General features: G+C 35.4%; 1 protein-coding gene across 1 annotated transcript in view; it reads left to right on the top strand.

The window, feature by feature from the left end:
• adam12b (ADAM metallopeptidase domain 12b) overlaps positions 1–14,227 on the top strand; it is a 145,386-nt gene extending 131,159 nt beyond the window's left edge. The window contains exons 20-24 of the mRNA XM_073827314.1: positions 982–1,168; positions 3,051–3,159; positions 7,396–7,635; positions 13,939–14,108; positions 14,188–14,227. Of these exons, the coding sequence (XP_073683415.1) occupies positions 982–1,168; positions 3,051–3,159; positions 7,396–7,635; positions 13,939–14,108; positions 14,188–14,227 (746 nt within the window). The remainder of the gene's footprint in view (positions 1–981; positions 1,169–3,050; positions 3,160–7,395; positions 7,636–13,938; positions 14,109–14,187) is intronic.
• The last annotated feature ends 5,113 nt before the right edge of the window (positions 14,228–19,340 follow it).

Raw genomic sequence — 19,340 nt, 5'->3', positions numbered from 1 at the left:
CTACACAAAGAAATAACCATCCTTAGTTATAAAAAAAGTTAGATTTAAAAATTTACTTTCATTTATGCATTTAGCAGATGCTTACATCCAAAGCAAATTACAAAAGAGGAACAAAAGAACGCATATGCACAATTCTAGGTAATTATTATCATTTTAAAATTAGTTTGTATTTATGCATTTATTTATCAAACAAACAAACAAACAAAATTACCATTGAAGAAGTTAACATAAATGCCTGCTAGCCACCTTATTTTTGCCATAAGAGTGGGCGCAGCCATTTATACATTTTATGGGTCAGGCTTCTGGTCTTATCCACGTTAAGCTATTTTTAGCTGTACAAAACAGCTTGTTTTACTGCTTGATAATGCAAATTGTTGTCTTACCATATTATTTCATAGCATTATCCTAATTATGAAAGCACCATTATTCTTCTCATTATTTCCCTATACCGGCTAATAAACTGGAAGTCTCGCCCATAGACTTCCATGTTGAGGAATAAGGTGGAGAACGTCTATTGAATTCATTATGATTTACTTGTTTACATATTTCATATTACATACACCTGTTTGTGAACACGTGCAGAGTATGTTCTGACCTTTTTGGCCTCATGCATTCATATTTTCCGACTGTACTGCTTGAGGAAGTGCGCTAGCTCTAACCACTTTCATCCCCTCTGTGACAGCCGCACCGCAGGTAGAACAGTGCAGCCTGAAAGTACAATGTACTTACAAAACCCATTAAACGATTTTCCAGTGGAAAAGCATAACAGCATTGACAGGACACGTCATTGATTTACTGGTGGAAACCTGAAGCGCTGCGCTTAGATGTCACTCAGCAGATGCTCAAGAACTTGGAGACAGCTTGTAAAAGCAATGCAGGTGGAGACGCAGAGGGATGTTGATCGATTCTTTTCTCTCTAACCTGACTCTGACTTCTTGTGTTTTCCCTCTCTGTGCCATTCTGTGCCGTGCTGTACAACAGATGTGCGAGTGTGTGTATTAATGTGCGTGCTGTCCTATGTGACAACAGCTGACAGCAGCGCTGTGGCCGTGGGCGCGCTGGTCACCCTCCTTTGCTTGCTGTCGGCGGGACTGATTGTGTGCCTGAAGAGGAAAGCGCTGGTTCAGATGCTCTGCATCAATAAGAAGAGTGCCATTCAAAAGCTCAGGTACAGTTTCCCCCAGCAATGTTTTCCAAAATTTGTTTGATCCTGGATTCCTGCTGGTTTCCGTGCAGGGACACCAAGAGTCCCAAGAGTGTTCTTGAAGCTTTGGGGAATTAAGTTTCAAGTTCAGTACAAGTTCAAATTGACAGGAATTTGAGGCATAATGTAGTTTGGCATAGAAAATAATTTTGACTCTTTCCTTAAAAAAAATTAAAATGATGGTCGGAGTAACACACTTACAATGAAAGTAAACTGGGCCAGCATTCCAGAGGGTTTAAAAGTCTAAATGTGAAGCTTGTATTTTTGTTAAAGCGCTTGAATTATTCAGTAAAACCCTGTTTATAATTTAAGCTTAAAAGCTGTCTAAATCACCCTTTTTGAGGTGAGAATAATTTTCTTTGTGGGTTAACTTCTCTGTTGCTTATACGTAATTCCTCTGGGTGGAGTCTGCTCCCGCTAAAAAGCACTATACACTTTAAAAATCTCTTTCGAGTGTTTTGTGTGAAAGTTACATCAAAATAATTATGTTTAAACGGGTAGGGTTAGGTCAGTATTTTATCTTATTTGATTAAAAATACAGTAAAAAAAAAAAAACTAAAATTCTGGAATATTATTGCAATTTAAAATAACTGTTGTCTTTGTAAACATTTTAAAATGTAATGTATTCCTGTGATGCAAAGCTAAATTTTCAGCAGCTATTACTCTAGTCTTCAGTGTCACATGAGAATATTAGAATGATCTTTCAGAAATCTTTCTAATATGCTGATTTGGTGCTCGAGAATTATTTATTGTTACCATCAGTGTTGAAAACAGATGTGCTTAGAATCTCAGGATTATTTAATAGAATCTTTATTTACAATGTACATGCCTTTACCATTCACATGTTGTTGTTTTTTTCTTTTTAAAAATGAAAAGGAGCAAGAAGAAATGTTTATGGTAGATGCCACAGATGCTGCAATAGAGCTTAAAGGAGAAGTTCACCTCCAGAACAAAACTTTACAGATAATGTTTTCAGCCCATTGTCATCCAAGATTTCTTTCTTCACTCGTAAATTATGTTTTTTGAGGAAAACATTTCAGGATTTCTCTCCATATAGTGGACTTCTGTGGTTCTTGCGAGTTTGAACTTCCAAAATGAAGTTTAAATTCAGCTTCAAAGGGCTCTAAATGATCCCAGCCAGGGAAGAAGGGTCTTATCTAGCGAAACGATCAGTTATTTACTAAAAAAAAAAATATATATATATATATATATATATATATATAATTTCTATACTTTTTAATCTCTAACACTCATCTTGTCTAGCTCTGCGTAAACTCTGTGTATTCCAGTTCATGACAGTTAGGGTATGTCAAAAAACTTCCATCTCCTTTTCTCCTCCAACTTTAAAATCATTCTACATCGCTGCCGAAGTACCGACCCAGTGCATACAAAGTGAACATGCAAAGAAGATCAAATGCCCTTTATAAAAAAGATGGCAAAACAGCGATGTAGGATGATTTGGATGAGCATTTAAGGTTAAAAAGTATCAAAATCTTACATTTTATAGGGAAAATTACATGTTTTATTAGATAAGACCCTTCTTCCACAGCTGGGATCGTTTAGAATCTGCATCTTTCGAAGCTGCATTTAAAACTGCATTTTGGAAGTTCAAACTCGGGGGCACCATAGAACTTCACTATATGGAGAGAAATCCTGAAACGTTTGCCCTTAAAAAACTATTTCTGTATGATTGAAGAAAGAAAGACAGAACATCTTGGATGACAAGAGGATGAGTTTATTATCTGTAAAGTACTCTTTTAATAAAACGTGGACCTATTGTAGTAAACATATTCATTATATTAATACCGAAAATATAAAACTTTTGGGAACTCTCTTAATTTTACAGATCAGTAGGGCGAAAGCAAGCTCCCAGCCCTCCACAGACACAGTCAGTCTTCAGGGTCTCGCCTCAGCACAAGCCCGCCTCTTTACCTTTACACTCCCGCTGTGACAAGGTAAGTATTTATCAACTCACAGAGCACACAACATGATAATAATGTCCAAAATGTATAAAAAATGTAAATCATCTTATTTATATAAGTGCTGTCAAAAGTAGTGTGTTAACGCAAGTGATTAATTTTTCCATTTTAATGACATTAAAAATATTTAATGCTGATTAAATATCTGATTTTGAGATCCATCTTTTCACACTGAGGACAGCTGAGGGACTCATATGCAACTATTACAGAAGGTTCAAATGCTCACTGATGCTTCAGAAGGAAACACAGTGCATTAAGACCCGGGGGGTGAAAACTTTTTGAATTTGAAGATCAGGGTAAAATTGACTTATTTTGTCTTCTCTGAAACATGTATATATTTTCTGTAGTCTCTAAATGGCTGTACTAAATAAATAAGACATTTAGGCAAAATAAGAAATATATACACATTTCTCAAAAGTTCTCAAAAACTTAATGCATCATGTTTCCTTCTGAAGCATCAGTGAGCATTTGAACCTTCTGTAATAGTTGCATATGAGTCCCTCAGTTGTCCTCAGTGTGAAAAGATGGGTATCAGAATCATACAGTCATTGTTGAAAAGTGTTCAAATACACCATAATGCCCCAAAAAAACTTGAAGGATTTTTCTGAGGAACAGCAGACAGTTTAACCGTTTAGGACAAACAAGGGACTCATGAACAACTATCACTAAACAAAAAACACTGTGGATCATTCAGGTAAAAACAGTATTAAAAATCAAGTGTATGTAAACTTTTGAAAAGGCATTTTTAAAAATTCAACTACTTATTTTCTCTTGTGGACTATATGTTAAACGTCTTTAATGTGAAATATCTTATTCAGGTCAGTACTAAATAAACAATAGCATGCATTTTGTGTCATCCCTCTTATTTTGGTAAAATAATTAACAATTTGCAGATTCTAAAAGGGGGGTGCAAACTTTTGGCCTCAACTGCATTTTCATTTATGTATATATATTTTTAAATAATCATACTAGATTGAATCAAAGCAGAACCAAATACCAGATTTTATTATGTATCATATCATTTTGTGAAAAATGGTAATCTGAATTAATATCTACACCCTTATTAACAAGCACTAACAAAATCTTTTATTAAACCTCAAAGTCCATAATTCATTACCTCGGTGTCTGTCCTGCCCAGCGAGGAGCAGCTGAGGTCAGCTCACTTGCAGAATTACTATGCCTGTCCAATCCAATTCATCCCTTGCTTTCTATGTACACGGCATGAGACTTAGGTTCATAATTGATTTATTCTCCAGTATCGACCCTCAAAGAATATTAATGAAGTCCAGATCTTCATCTAAAACCTCAAATGTTCATAATTCAGTGTGATGTACTTTGAGTAGCATAATAGCATGATTGAAATAGTTTGTTAAAGCTAGAAGCCTTTGTATGTTCAAAACAGCAGGGCCAGTTGCACCAGCTTTGCACAAGTTAAAATTTTGCCTAGTTGCGACGTAAAGTGGGCACTAAGTTACAACTTACACACTAGTAAATATTTTTGCGTTGCACCATTAAACTTAGTTTAAACTTAACTCTACGCGTAAACAAAATTTTTACGGAAGCGTCTAATCAGAAGTGACGATTGGAATAAAATGGCAGACTGAGTGAACTGCATCAGTATGCTATTCTTTTAAACCTTCAAGCCTTTAGGCATAAATGACGCTGCTGACATTTACACTCACATACATATTAAAACAGAAAACAATATGTGAATAAATGTACTTGTTTTTTTAGCGTGTCTTCAGCACCCCATCTACAACGATTGGTTATCAAAAAAAATAATTGTGTGTGCTTTGTGTTGCACATGTCAGATGAAATGATAAATAAATGGCATTTCTTTTTTCAGTGTTTATTGATCCTTATTTCAGATACAGTCTCTGAATGTTATTTACATATGTGACCCTGGACAAAAAAATAGCTTACATATAGACTAATGTTATTATTGTTTCGGTTTTAATGGAAACTTGTTTTTACCATTAGTATACGTGAGGCAAAAGAAGTTAGAATAAAGGATAAATTAAAATTCATAGCAATTAAAGAAGTTCTGCTCTCGTATTTGAAGGTTTCTATTGGATGATTTAGTGTAAACGTCATATGCGACTACACAAGCCTCTAGTGTGGACTTAACTTTCCCAATTTAAGGTGGTGCAACCCTACCCAGATCATGCCTCAATGATATGAAATTGGACATTCCTCATTTAAGAGTGTTGGAATAATTACTTCATCTGGGTATTGTTAGTCTTTGTGCCATTTGACAACAGCATGAATGAATACCTTTGTGAAAAAGTGCTTGGGAAAGTATTGAATTGTAAAGCAACGCACACAGAAAGAAGTTATAGATTGATTCCTCGAAAGGTCTCAGAGGTTAGCAGTAGCATGCAACAGAGCTAGTATTAAAGGAAAAGTTCACTTACAAGATAATGTACTCATCTCCTTGACATCCAAGATGTCCATGTCTTTCTTTCTTCAGTTGTAAAGGAATTGTTCTTGAGTACAACATATTCAATATAGTGGACTTCTGTGGTGCCTTCTATGCCTTCAAACTATCCCAAATCTGGCTGTAAACGATCCCAGCCAAGGAAGGTCTTATCTAGCGAAACGATTGGTTATTTAAAAAAAATAATAATAAAATGTATATACTCTGCCTTTTTGACAGTTAGGGTATTGTCGAAAAATTCCCATCTCATTTTCTCTCTCAGCTTAAAAAAAAAATCACCCTACATCACTGTTTTACTTTTTTGTGAAGGGTGTTTTATCTGTAAATTGTGATGGGAGTTTTATGACCTACCCTAACTGTTTTGAGCCAGGGATGTACAGACTACTCATGTACATCGCAGAGAGACAAGACGAGCATTTAAGGTTAAAAAGTATATAATTGTAATAAAAAACTGATCTTTTCACTAAATAAGACCCTTCTTTCTCGGCTGGGATCGTTTAGAGCCCTTTTAAGCTGCATTTAAAGGGGTCATATGATGTTGCCTAAAAGAGCATTATTTTGTGTATTTGTTGTAATGCAATGTGTTTATGCAGTTTGAGGTTCGAAAAACATTATTTTCCACATACTGTACATTATTGTTGCTCCTCTCTGCCCCGCCTTTCTAAATCTCATCATTGATGAAAAGCGAGGTGTTCACTGATTGGCCAGCTATCTGGTGCATTGTGATTGACCAAACACCTCAAGCGTGTGACGAAAATGTTACGCCCCTTATCATGTTATGATGCCCTTTCCTGGCGCGACAAGACGGAAACAATAAAACCAATTATAAATGAGGCATTTGTTGCATCCAGTGGGGACATAACTATAGATTATAATGACTCACTGTCTTTTTACGTGTTGCATTGCGCCTCATAAACATAACACCATGTCTGCATTTGCAATCGCAGAATGAGAAACAACAAGCACTAACGTTACTCGCGTTTGAATAGTCAGTAGCAAATTCTTTAAATATGAAAACGTACTTACTGGCCATCAGTCAGAAGCACAGACTGTCCTTGCAACGTTGGAATTGCCCCACTTTATAGCCTTAACCCTTTGTTTACAGCTGGCATTGTAAGCTGCTCTCCCAGGTTCAGGAAACAGTCCTCTGTGAAAAGTGCATCACCCACTCGAATATTTGCAGTGTACTGTTCCGGACCAGTGTTTTAAATATAACTTAAACACTGTTTTTGTTGTTTCTTCATTTGGAAGGCTAAACAAAGTACTTTCGCTTTCGCAATGAAACACACTGCATCTTCACAACATGGCGATGGCTGTAACACTACTACAGCCGGTAAAAGTTGTGCCTTCTTTCTTTCCATATTCATATGGGTGGTGTTATGCTAATCTACTCACCCTGTGACCTGAACAAGTTGGGGGCGTGTTTGAACGAGCCGTTTTAGGAGTCTTAACTTTTATAATAAATATCTCTTTGCGTTTAAGACTTTAAGTTTGGCAACTTTACAGATGTTATCTATGCACAAACAGCTTCTAACACTCCAAAGACAAAGGAAAACAAGAAACCGCATCATATGACCCCTTTAAACTACATTTTGGAAGTTCAAACTTGGGGCACCATAGAAGTGCACTATATGGAGAAAAATCCTGAAATGTTTTCCTCAAAAAAACTAAATTTCTTTACGACTGAGGAAAGAAAGACATGAACATCTTAAATGACAAGGGTGTGTACATTATCTGTAAATCCATTAAATTCTTGCATTTCTTGTTTTCCACAGACATCTCATCCCAGTTCGGAGCCTCTCCTTCCTCCACACAACTTCCACAGTTTGCGTCGACTGCCTGAATGTCCCACCCGCTGCCAGCCGGTCCACATCAGCCACCCCATGCCCATCACAGGCCTGCAGCCTCTGCCCTCGGTCCCGCCTCACAGGACTCTAGTGTCACACACACACTCGCCAGGCAGAACGGCAGGCTTCCACACACTCCCTCGCCAGCTGCCCTACGCTAACATCCAGGTAAGTGCTGTCAGCCTCAGTGTGTCACCATGTACCAAACATCCCAACTTGCAAAAAGTCATTTCAGGGAGGTGGTGTTACGATCCCCTGTTGAGTTAGGCCTCAACACTCAATAAAGTAGCTTCTAAATGTAAATAATATTGACATCAAGAATCACAGCTGCTATCATTTTCATAAGCTTTATTTCCCGCTCGCTCGTAAGCCACGTACACAAGTTGATTCGATCAGTTGTATTTGTGTAGAGTTTGATGAAATCTGAACAGAAGTGGTCAAAGGAGACACATTTAAAATGTATTTATACCAGGTGGAAACAACAAATGCATTTCAGCTGACAAATCACTGACAACACACTTTAGTATCCTGGAAATGAGGCTTCTCTCTGTTTTGCTCGATTTTCTGGATACTGTATATAATTTGCAGGTGTTAGGGAGCCACTTTCAATATGTGGGAGAATTCCCAGACCTGAATATTATATTATAATATCTAATCTAATCTAATATAATCTAATATAATATAATAATAATATAGCATTATAAGATTCAGTGCCAAAAAAAGTTTATTTAAAATTCTGAATTATAATATAATATAATATAATAATTGGAATTATGAATATAAAATAATATAATATAATAATTTTAATAATAATTTTCAGTGCTGAGTAAATTTATTTAAATTATAAATAGAATAGAATAGAATAATGTAAACATTTTCAGTCCTGAACAAAGTTTATTAAAATTATGAATATAATATAATTGTAATAATAATTTTCAGTGCTGAATAAGTTTATTTTAATTATGAATATTATTTATATTTATATATATATATATATATATATATATATATATATATTTTTTTTTTTTTTTTTTTTTTTTTTTTTTTAGTGTTGAATACATTTTTCATTTATGAATAGTATAATATAATATATTAATTTGTATAATAATTTTCAGTGCTGAATAAAGTTTATTTAAATTCTGAATATATAATATAATAATTGTAATAATATTTTTAGTGTTGAATAGGTTTATTTCAGTTATGAATATAATATAATATAATTTATTGATTTTTATAATAATTTTCAGTGCTAAATTAAGTTCCTTTAAATTCTGAATATAACATAATCTAATATAACAAGAAAATATTTTAAATGCTTAATTTTTATGTGTGTGCGTGTGATATTTTAAGACAGATATCCATTTTTGAGATTTAGATATAAAGATAATATTTAATTGTTGATAATAAGAATAAGAAGGCATAATTAAATATCCATTATCAATTATATAGTATATAAAATATATCTAAACTTGAGAAAGAAAAAAAGAATCAATGTTTTATTTATAATCAGCAGTTCTTAAATAGAACACAATGTGAGTATAAATATTAATTGGCATTAGCATTGTCAGCCTGTAATCACAAAAATGATTACAAAAGGCTTGTTGGTCAGGAGGTTTAACCATAAGGGCCCGTTTACCCAGAAAAAAACAATGCAGTGAGAAGTAGCACAGTGGAATGTAAAAATGCACTTTGTGTAAACGTGCTAGACTGATGTCTTTGACAGCTGTGCTCACATCATACATCTTTTTTTAGTTTTTCTCATTCATGACCCAGCTTTCTAAAAACTGTGGCACTCAAAGTTAAAATAAGTTTTAACTTTCCATTCCACTGCTTGTTTTTCAATGCAAAAACGCGTTCTGTGTAAATGACCCCTAAGACCCCAGCTGATACAACTTGGTTGAAAGCGACTGACAAATGCAGAAACCAAGTGGAAGGAGATAAGGAGATATTAGCAAGGACATTACACTTTCCATTGCTCCACACATCACATAAATATCTTATATGAAGTTTCCAGCTGAAGATAAAACAAAGACACAAAATATTAGAGCGGGGTAGACAGAGCGGGCGGAGGAGTGAAAGTGATACGGCGAGAATGAGATTGGACGGGTGCATGAGAGCTTTCCTGTGAGATGGGATGAGAGACGTCCATGTGTGAAGGTATGTGGTTTAGACGATAAGTGCTGCTCGGGGACGTTGGCAGGATGTGCTATCAGACAGCATGAAGAAGAACATCTGTTGCTTTGAATCTCAGCTCCACTTCACGGCACTGCAGAGAACTAGCTGCGGTTAGAGCCGGCACAACTAGGAAAGTCTCACCTCAAGGAAACGTTTTGCACGTTTGCTATCTTGCTATAAAAGTGCAAGATGGGTGTTTTGGTTATAACACATATAATTCTAAATTCTAACATAACAAACCCAAAGGTTAAGTAAGGGATAATGTACAGGCAGCCGGTAGTTATCGCAGAAATAAGCCCCGACAGTGTGATCAGGACCCGACGCGAAGCGGAGGGTCTTGTATCACACTGAAGGGGCTTATTTCGCGATAACTACCGGCTGCCTGTACATTATCCCGCTTATTACACGGCTACTTGCCACATAAGGAAAAAAACTGGACATGAATATGAATTTGAAACCTTTTATTGGCATATTTGTTTTAAATTAACATTTTTATCCTTCCGCGAAACGATATAGTACCACGTGACTAACATTCAAACTATGTACGTTAGTAAGACAATTTAAATAGATTAATGTCCAAATTTTCCATTGTTAATTGTGGTTGTCCAGTGTTTGTCACAAGATGGCGCCAAACGGTAATCTTTGTTGGCACGGAGGGATTTTAAACATACAAGTAGTACCGGCTATGCGTTATTACTTTGGAGCGGTGATTATTTGAAAAGAACGAACCTGCAAATGTCTCAACTGACCAATCAGAATCAAGCATTCCAAAGAGCCGTGTAATAATCCATGAGAAAATCCACAGAAAAGAGGTAGATTTTGTCACAGATTCTGTCTTTAGAGCTTAAAGGAACACTTTTTTTGGAAATAGGCTCATTCTCCAACTCCCCCTGAGTTAATAAGTTGAGTTTTACCGTTTTGAAATCCATTCAGCCGTTTTCCTGTTCTGGCTATATTTAGCATAGCTTAGCATAGATTATTGAATCCTATCGCGTTCAAAAATGACCAACGAGTTTAGATATTTTTCCTATTTAAAACTTGACTCTTCTGTAGTTATATCGTGAACTGATACCGACGAAAAATGTAAAGCTGCGATTAATGTAATGTAAAGCGGCGTAATAGTCAAGGAAGTTTCCTGCCGTAATATGGACGCAGCAGGCGCAGTAATATCTCGCAGTGACTGAAGTTAGTTCCCAGCTAGGTTAGCATTTGCACATGTGCTGCGTGATATTACTGCGCCTGCTTTGGCCATGTAACGGCAGGAAACTTCCTTGACTATTACACCGGTACGGAAGTGTAGTTCCTAATCTTATCGGCCGATTACCGAACGCGTTTTTTTTTGTGTGGTTTTTTCCCCCATGTATTATGCTGATTTTTTCACCATTGCAGAAATTAAATAGCCAATATTTGCTTTTTACAGTTTTGTCTTGCTTTTTAAAGAAAAAATCAATTACAAAACAATTAAAAAATATTTAATACTGAGCATTTTTAACATTCTAGCAGCAGATTTTCCTCATGCTTTGGACTTTGAACCCTGGCTAAGGAGCTTGTGCAGAGCTGTCAGAATAAATTCAGTTGGTGCGTGTATTAGACAACATAACATTCTGTAGTATATTTACTAATGATTGTAAGGCCATTTTGTGATTTCAGTCATCATACAGTAACCGGCAACAACCACCACTTTCTCTTCTCATCGAAGACATGCAATGCGCTTCTAAACAGTCTGTCGCTGTCGGTGCTCGGAATGACTTTTGCATCTTTCTCTGACAGTTTTAAATGCTTCTGCAGTGACAACATTGCTGCATTAATGCCTCTATTTAATCACATCACGTCATTGTTCAGTATGATTTATTCTGCCTTTTCACTTATTATAAAAATAATAATTTGGGTTGCTGAACATTCTGTGCATCCCAAGTTATTTTCTTAAAACAAAATTATACTTTTTAAGCTCATCTTGTCTAGCTCTGAAAAATGAGATGGGAGTTTTTAGACATACCCTAACTGTATTGACCTGGAATGCACATGCAGTGTCCATGCAGAGCTAGACATGACAAGCGTTTTGTCAAAAATTGTCTTTTTTTTTTAAATAACCAGTCGTTTTGCTAGATAAGACCCTTCTTCCTCGGCTGGGATCGTTTAGAGCCCTTTAAAACTACATTTAAACTGCATTTTGGAAGTTCAAACCGTTGAAGACCACTATATGGAGAAAAATCCTAAAATTTTTGCCTTAAAAAAAAGCATTTTTAATTACTTTACAACTGAAGAAAGAAAGACATGAACATCGTGGATGACAAGGGGCTGAGTAAATTATCTGTAAATTTTTGTTCTGGAAGTGAACTTTTTTGCTCTCTATCAGTGGCTTTTCATCAAAACGCCTTTCAGAACTCACATACTGTAGCTGTGCTAAACAATACAAATGATTTATACCTTGAAGCTTGCTAGGTTTCTCTTCAGACCTCTTTGAGAGCATTCACATTAAACTCTTTTACATATGAAATCACCTTGGTTTGTTTAGTGCTCTTGAGTGCCCTTTTCTACTTGACTGAGTTCACATTTACTCGGGGAGCCATGAAACACTTTCACCTCTTACGGTGTTCTCACAAATTGGCCTCATGGCTCGACACACCGCCGTGCGCTCGTGATTAAAAGGTCTTGTATTGCCATAATGACATCGCTTTCTCTGGGATGAGGGCTTTGCGGGAACAAATCACTTCTATGGAATGGTTAGAAACGGAAATGAGGAAAAGTGTAGTTGTAGAAAGACACAAATGGATATGGATGAATTGTCTCAGAAATTTGGATTAGTCAGTTTTTCCGTTGTTTTCCACAAAACAAGGCTGAACAGCTGTGAAAAGGTAACAGCTGTATGCCATGATCTCCTCCTCAGAGTAAATTGGCAACATATGATGACCTACTGACTCAACGCGGGGTGAATTGGGTCTTGGGAGTGCTGCACATTTTGTTTTTGTTATTCTGCATTTTTGTCAACAGGGTTTACCAGGATGAGAGTGTAATCACAACTCCATCTAGTGGCGCTAGTATGCTAGCACTGTTCACACTTTTTTTTCTGGCACCCGTTGTCCAGAATGTTATATATTAAATTAACCACAATTAATTTTGTGATTCCAAAGGTTTTAGGTTTCAAGTATCTATATAAAGAAAATAAATTAAACTATTAAAAGGCCTACATTTAAGATTTATGTATTTGAATTGCATATAAAATTTCCATACATTTGAGTTTGAAGTCAAAAGTTTACATACACCTTGCAGAATCTGCAAAGATACCACCAAAAAAAAGATACTTTACCAAAAATAAGAAGGGTCATACAAAATACTTATTTTTTATTTAGTACTGATCTGAATAAGATCTTTTACATAAAGGACATTTAGAATATAGTCCACAAGAGAAAATAATAATGAATGAAATAAAAATGACCCTGTTCAAAAGTTTACATACACCTGATTCGTAATACTGTGTTGTTACCTGAATGATCCACAGTTGTGTTTTTTGTTCCTTGTTTGTCTTGAACAGTTAAACTGCCCGCTGTTCTTCAGAAAAATTCTTCTGGTCCCACAGATTCTTTGCTTTTGCTTTTTTTTTTAGCATTTTTGTGTATTTAAACCCATTCCAACAATGACTGTATGAATTTGAAATTCATCTTTTCATACTAATGGCAACTGAGGGACTCATTTGCAAAAATTACAGTAGGTTTAAACACTTACTTGCTCCAGAATGAAAAACAATGCAAACAAGCCTGGGGGTGAAAACTTTTGGAATTGGAAGATCAGGGTAGATTTAACTTATTTTGTCTATTGGGGAACATGTAAGTATCTTTTGTAACTTCTGAATGGCAGTACTAAATGAAAAAAGTATGATATTAAGGCAAAATAAGGAAAATGTACACATCTTCTGTTCAAAAGTTATCACCCCCCGGCTCTTTATGCATTGTTTCCTAAGGCATCAGTGAGCATTTGAACTTTTTGTAATAGTTGCATATGAGTCCCTCAGTTGTCCTCAGTGTGAAAAGATGGATCTCAAAACCATACAGTCATTGTTGGAAAGTGCTGAAATACACAAAAATGCTGAAAAACCAAAGAATTAGTGGGACCTGAAGAACTTTTCTGAAGAACAATGGGCAGTTTAACTGTTTAGGACAAACAAGGGACTCATGAACAACTATCATTAAACAAAAAACACAGCTGTGAGTCATTCAGGTAACAGCACAGTATGTAATATTTATAAATTGTTTAAATATGTGTGACAAACCAGGAAATATTATGTATTGCCATCTGTAGGACCACGACAAGCCCAGTCCCCCACAGAAACCACTTCCCGCAGACCCCTTAATCAGAGTCCACGGGGTGGGTCGAAACACATCTGCGGTTGGAGTGCGAATACCTCGACCCCTAGCCATCCCGATTCCAACAGTACCACGACTGCCCCCTGCCATACCACTGCCAAACAGGTCGGTCCCATTATGATACTGCTGGCAAAATCATATTTATGACTGAAAGCCAACTGCATTCTTTTTGAATACATTGCAGACCTCTTCCCAGATTACCACAGCCCTTTTACCATCACTGACACATGGACACCACAGCACTGGGTGAAATTCACCAGCATCTGAACACACTTGTTTGCACTATGAAAACTCTGTTGGACCAAGCGACCACCTCTGCGGAAACTCCACGGAGGGTCTCACAGAGAAGAGGGCTGACTGGACACCTTGGTGCTGCGCCTCCTCAGAAAAGGTGTTTGTTTGTCCTCGCTCAGGTACTGCAGAACTATTTAAGATGTATATTTATTGTGAGGAGGAAACTATGTGCTGTGCTTGACACTTTTTTTTTTACTGTATGACCATATTTTGTTTGTTTTTGAAAAATGCTGACTGAAAATAAGGCCACAAATCATGTTTTTCTTTTTTTTTTTAAGTGTTTTTCTTCAGTTTATCTTATGGTAAGACGTTCGTTAGTGTTGTGAAGATCAAAAAAAGACCTGATTTAAATGAGTAGTTCACTTTTAGAACAAAACAGATAATGTACTCACCCCTTTGTCATTGAAGATGTTCATGTCTTTCTATCTTCAGTCTTAAAAGAAATTATGTTTTTTGAGGAAAACATTTCAGGATTTCTCTCCATATAGTGGACTTCTATGGTGCTCCCGAGTTTGAACTTCCAAAATGCAGTTTAATGCAGCTTCCAAGGGCTCTAAAGGATCCCAGACAAGGAATAAGAGTCTTATCTAGTGAAACGGTCTGTCGGTTTTAAAAGACATACCCTAAATGTTTTGACCTGGATTACACAGAGTATGCATGCGCATTGCAGAACTCGACAAGACCAGCATTTGAGGTTAAAAAGTAAATAAGTTTACTAAAATGTAACAAAAAAACAGATTGTTTCTCTAGTCTAGATAAGACCCTTCTTTCTCGGCTGGGATCATTTAGAGCCCTTTGAAGTTCCATTTTAACTGCATTTTGAAAGTTCAAACTCGTGGGCACCATAGAAGTCCACTATATGGAGATAATTCCTGAAATGTTTTCTCAAAAAACATAATTTCTTTACGACTGAAGAAAGAAAGACACAAACATCTTGGATGACAACGGGGTGAGCACATTATTTGTACATTTTTGTTCTGGAAGTGAACTACTCCTTTAAAATGACGCGGCATGTCTGGGATACTGGAGTACAAGCAACATGAAATCTGACTAAAGACAGAGCACAGGAATCAGTGCCACTGAGTGCAAAAATAACCTTGACAATTACTTGAATGAAGAAGTGATGTGAGCCATTATTGTTCAGTCATCTATGGCTTGCTTATGGGGTTTGATAAGCCAATTTTTGTCAACTAAAGTACCTTAAAGGGATATTTCACGAAAAAAAATGAAAATTCTGTCATTAATTACTCACCCTCATGTCATTCCAAACCAATAAGATTCATCTTCAAAACACAAATTTTGATATTTTTTATGACCCTGATAAGATCAATTTCTGACCCTGCATAGAAATCAATGCAACTGACGCATTCAAGGCCGTTGTTTTTGTTTTCTTTGCACACAAGTATTGTCATAGCTTCATAACATTAAGGTTGAACCACTAATGTCACATGGACTATTTTAACAGTGTCCTCCTTACTACCTTTCTGGGTCAGAAAGCTTTTGGATTTCATCTAAAATATTTCAATTTGTGTTGCAAAGATCAACAAAGCTCTTACTGGTTTGGAAAGACATGAGGGTGAGTAATTAATGACAGAATTTTCATTTTTGGGTGAACTATCTCTTTAAAATCATATGTGCTTGAGCAAAATGTTACAGTATCTGCCAAAGCATGAATCACTATTACTACTGCTACAACATTAGCTCTAAGCATTCAGCTTTCTGCTACAGCCTTGAATGATACCTCAAATTATGTGGCTTTTTGAGTAGAGAAGTGCTGGATAATTAAACAGGCAAAACTGAGTTACTGTACGCCAACTAGGGGCCGAGCCGTGTCTAGAGAGCAGAATATGCGTAGTAACTGCATAGCAATGGCATGTCAAGTTTATCTTCAGAAATCCAGTCAGTATTTATAGTCCAACACTTGAAAGGTTGTGATGTTCCTTTTTCCAATATGTTTTAAACATTCAGAGAAATATCAGTGGCAACACAAAATATGTAGTGACACCACAGACCTTAAAATATTGCGGGATCGCAGATCAGCATTTCCACTGAGCCATCAGGATCCAACAGCTGTCATGTCTGTGTCATTATGGCCTTGTTGTGCTGTATACACACGTTCTGTGAAATATCTTCTAATACTTGAGGTTATAGATGTTACATTTTCTGTACTGTATTTCTTGTATTATTTTTGACAGTATACACTACCAATCAAAAGTTTAGGGTCAGTGATTTTTTTTTTTTTCAAATAAATTAATACTTTTATTCAGCAAGGATGCATAAAATTGATCAAAAGAGATAGTAAACATTTATTTCCTTTCAGTAAAGATTTCAAATTCAAATAGATTTCTATTTGTTCATCAAAAATGTCTGGAAAATATGTATAAATATGACCCTGGACCTCAAAACCAGCCATAAGGGTACATTTTTCGGAAATTGAGATTTATAGCTTTTCATTTCATTGTTTGTTGGGATAGGACAATACTTGGCCGAGATACAACTATTTGAAAATCTGTAATCTGAGGGTGCAAAAAAAATCTAAATATTGAGAAAATCGCCTTTAATGTTGTCCAAATGTTAAAATTAAAGTTCTTAGCAATGCATATTACTAAACAAAAATTTACTTTTGATATATTTACTGTAAGAAATTTACAAAATATCTTCATGGAACATGATCTTTACTTAGTATCCTAATGATTTGGCATAAAAGAAAAATAGATCATTTTGACCCCAACAATGTATTTTTGGCTTTTGCTACAAATATATACATGCTATTTCAGACTGGTTTTGTGGTCCAGGGTCACACAGAAGTAAATTACATTTTAAAATAGAAAATGGATATTCAAATTGTAATAATATTCCACAGTATCACAAATTTTGCTGTATTTTTGATCAAATCAATGCAGCTTTATAAGTGTCTTTCAAAAACATTAAAAAAAATCTTACCGACCCCAAACTTTTGAATGCCTAAAGTAGTCTCTCTAGCTAAAACATCAAGATGATGTAAAGTACACAGGCTGTAGTAAATATCACTGCTGGTGTGTTTTGTCACAACTAAGGCATTTTTACTCAACAAGTGGTTCCTTCTTGCCCATAACACAGCTCTCTTTATGCACAGCTGGACTCACAGTTATTCATAAACTTATGGAATTGTTGTTCTGCTTGGTACTTCACCCTGAGGGGAAAATTACACTTCGGTTTTTCCACATAATATTCCAGCGTTGTTGCTTTGGGAGTATAACAAACCCAGCTGTCACAGTATTTCAGTCAAGCCAAGCCTGTGTGCGTGTGTTTTTATGTTCTTGTTTACCTATTCACAACAATGTATGTACATTTCACCTTTTTATATGCACTCATGTGGATGTATTAAATACTCACTTTTTTTTTGACAGATAATCTGTCACTATATTATAAAAGCCTGTTTCCGCCACTGAATAAAAAAATTATAAAAAGGTTATTGCGACTTTTTATCTCACAATTCTGACTTTTTTCTGAAAAGTTTGTATCTCACAGTTCTGACTCTTTTCTCTGAATTGTGAGAGATAAACTCACAATTGCGCGTTATAACGTCAGAATTGCAAGGTATAAACTCACAAATCAGACTTTTTTCTTACAATTGTAATACAAACTCGCAGTTCTAACTTTTTTCTCCTAAATGCGAGTTTGTATCTTGCAATTCTGACTTTTTTATCTCGCAGTTCTGACTTTTTTCTCTGAATTGTGAGAGATAAACTCGCAATTGTGAATTATAACATTAGAATTGCAAGGTATAAACTCACAATTGAGACTTTTTTTATCACAATTGTAATACAAACTCGCAGTTCTGACTTTTTTCTCCCAAATGCAAGTTTGTATCTCGCAATTCTGGCTTTTTTCTTGCAATTCTGACTTTTTTTTCCTCAGAATTGTGATACAAACTTCCAATTCTGACTTTTTTTATCTCGCAATTCTGACTTTTTTGTCTGAATTGTGAGATTTAACTTGCAATTGAGAGTTATAAAGTCAGAATTGTGAGGCATAAACTCACAATTCAGACTTTTTTTTCTCACAATTGTGATACAAACACGCATTTCTGATTTTTTTTTTCTTCCAAATGCGAGTTTATATCTCACAATTCTGGCTTTTTTCTTGCAATTCTGACTTTTTTTCTTAGAATTGTGAGATATAAACTTGCAATTGCGAGATATAAATTCACAATTTGGACTTTTTGCTCCCAAATGCGAGTTTATATCTCACAATTCTGACTTTTTTTATCTCGCAATTCTGACTTTTTTGTCTGAATTGTGAGATTTAACTTGCAATTGAGAGTTATAAAGTCAGAATTGTGAGGCATAAACTCACAATTCAGACTTTTTCTCACAATTGTGATACAAACACGCATTTCTGATTTTTTTTTTCTTCCAAATGCGAGTTTATATCTCACAATTCTGGCTTTTTTCTTGCAATTCTGACTTTTTTTCTTAGAATTGTGAGATATAAACTTGCAATTGCGAGATATAAATTCACAATTTGGACTTTTTTCTCCCAAATGCGAGTTTATATCTCACAATTCTGACTTTTTTCTCAGAACTGTGATGTAAACTTCCAATTCTGACTTTTTTTGTCTCGCAATTCTGAGACAAAAAGTCAGAATTGTGAGATATAAACGTACAAATGCGAGTTATAAAGTTAGATTGTAAGATTAAAAACTTGCACTTCAGAGAAATTTGCAAGATATATACTCACAATTCTGACTTTTTCCTCAGATTTGAGTTTATATCTTGCATCTTGCACTTCTGACTTTATTTCTCAGAATTGTGAGAGATAATTTTTTAATTTGCAATTGTGAGTTTATATCACTCTAAGAAAAAAAGTCAGAATTGTGAGATAAAAAGTTGTAATTACCTTTTTTTATTTTGTTATTCAGTGATGAAAACAGGCTTCCATAATCTGTGGTCAGATTTGATTGCTCAGTTTTTGCACTGGGTGTTGAATTCATTGTGTAACAATTTTATATAAAGTCCATTTTTATTTCTATGAATTAGGATATTAAAAGGGAAATGTGAA

This window comes from Garra rufa, chromosome 21 (assembly GCF_049309525.1).
Source record: "Garra rufa chromosome 21, GarRuf1.0, whole genome shotgun sequence".
Lineage (NCBI taxonomy): Eukaryota > Metazoa > Chordata > Actinopteri > Cypriniformes > Cyprinidae > Garra > Garra rufa.
This window is presented reverse-complemented; position numbering and strand designations above follow the sequence as displayed.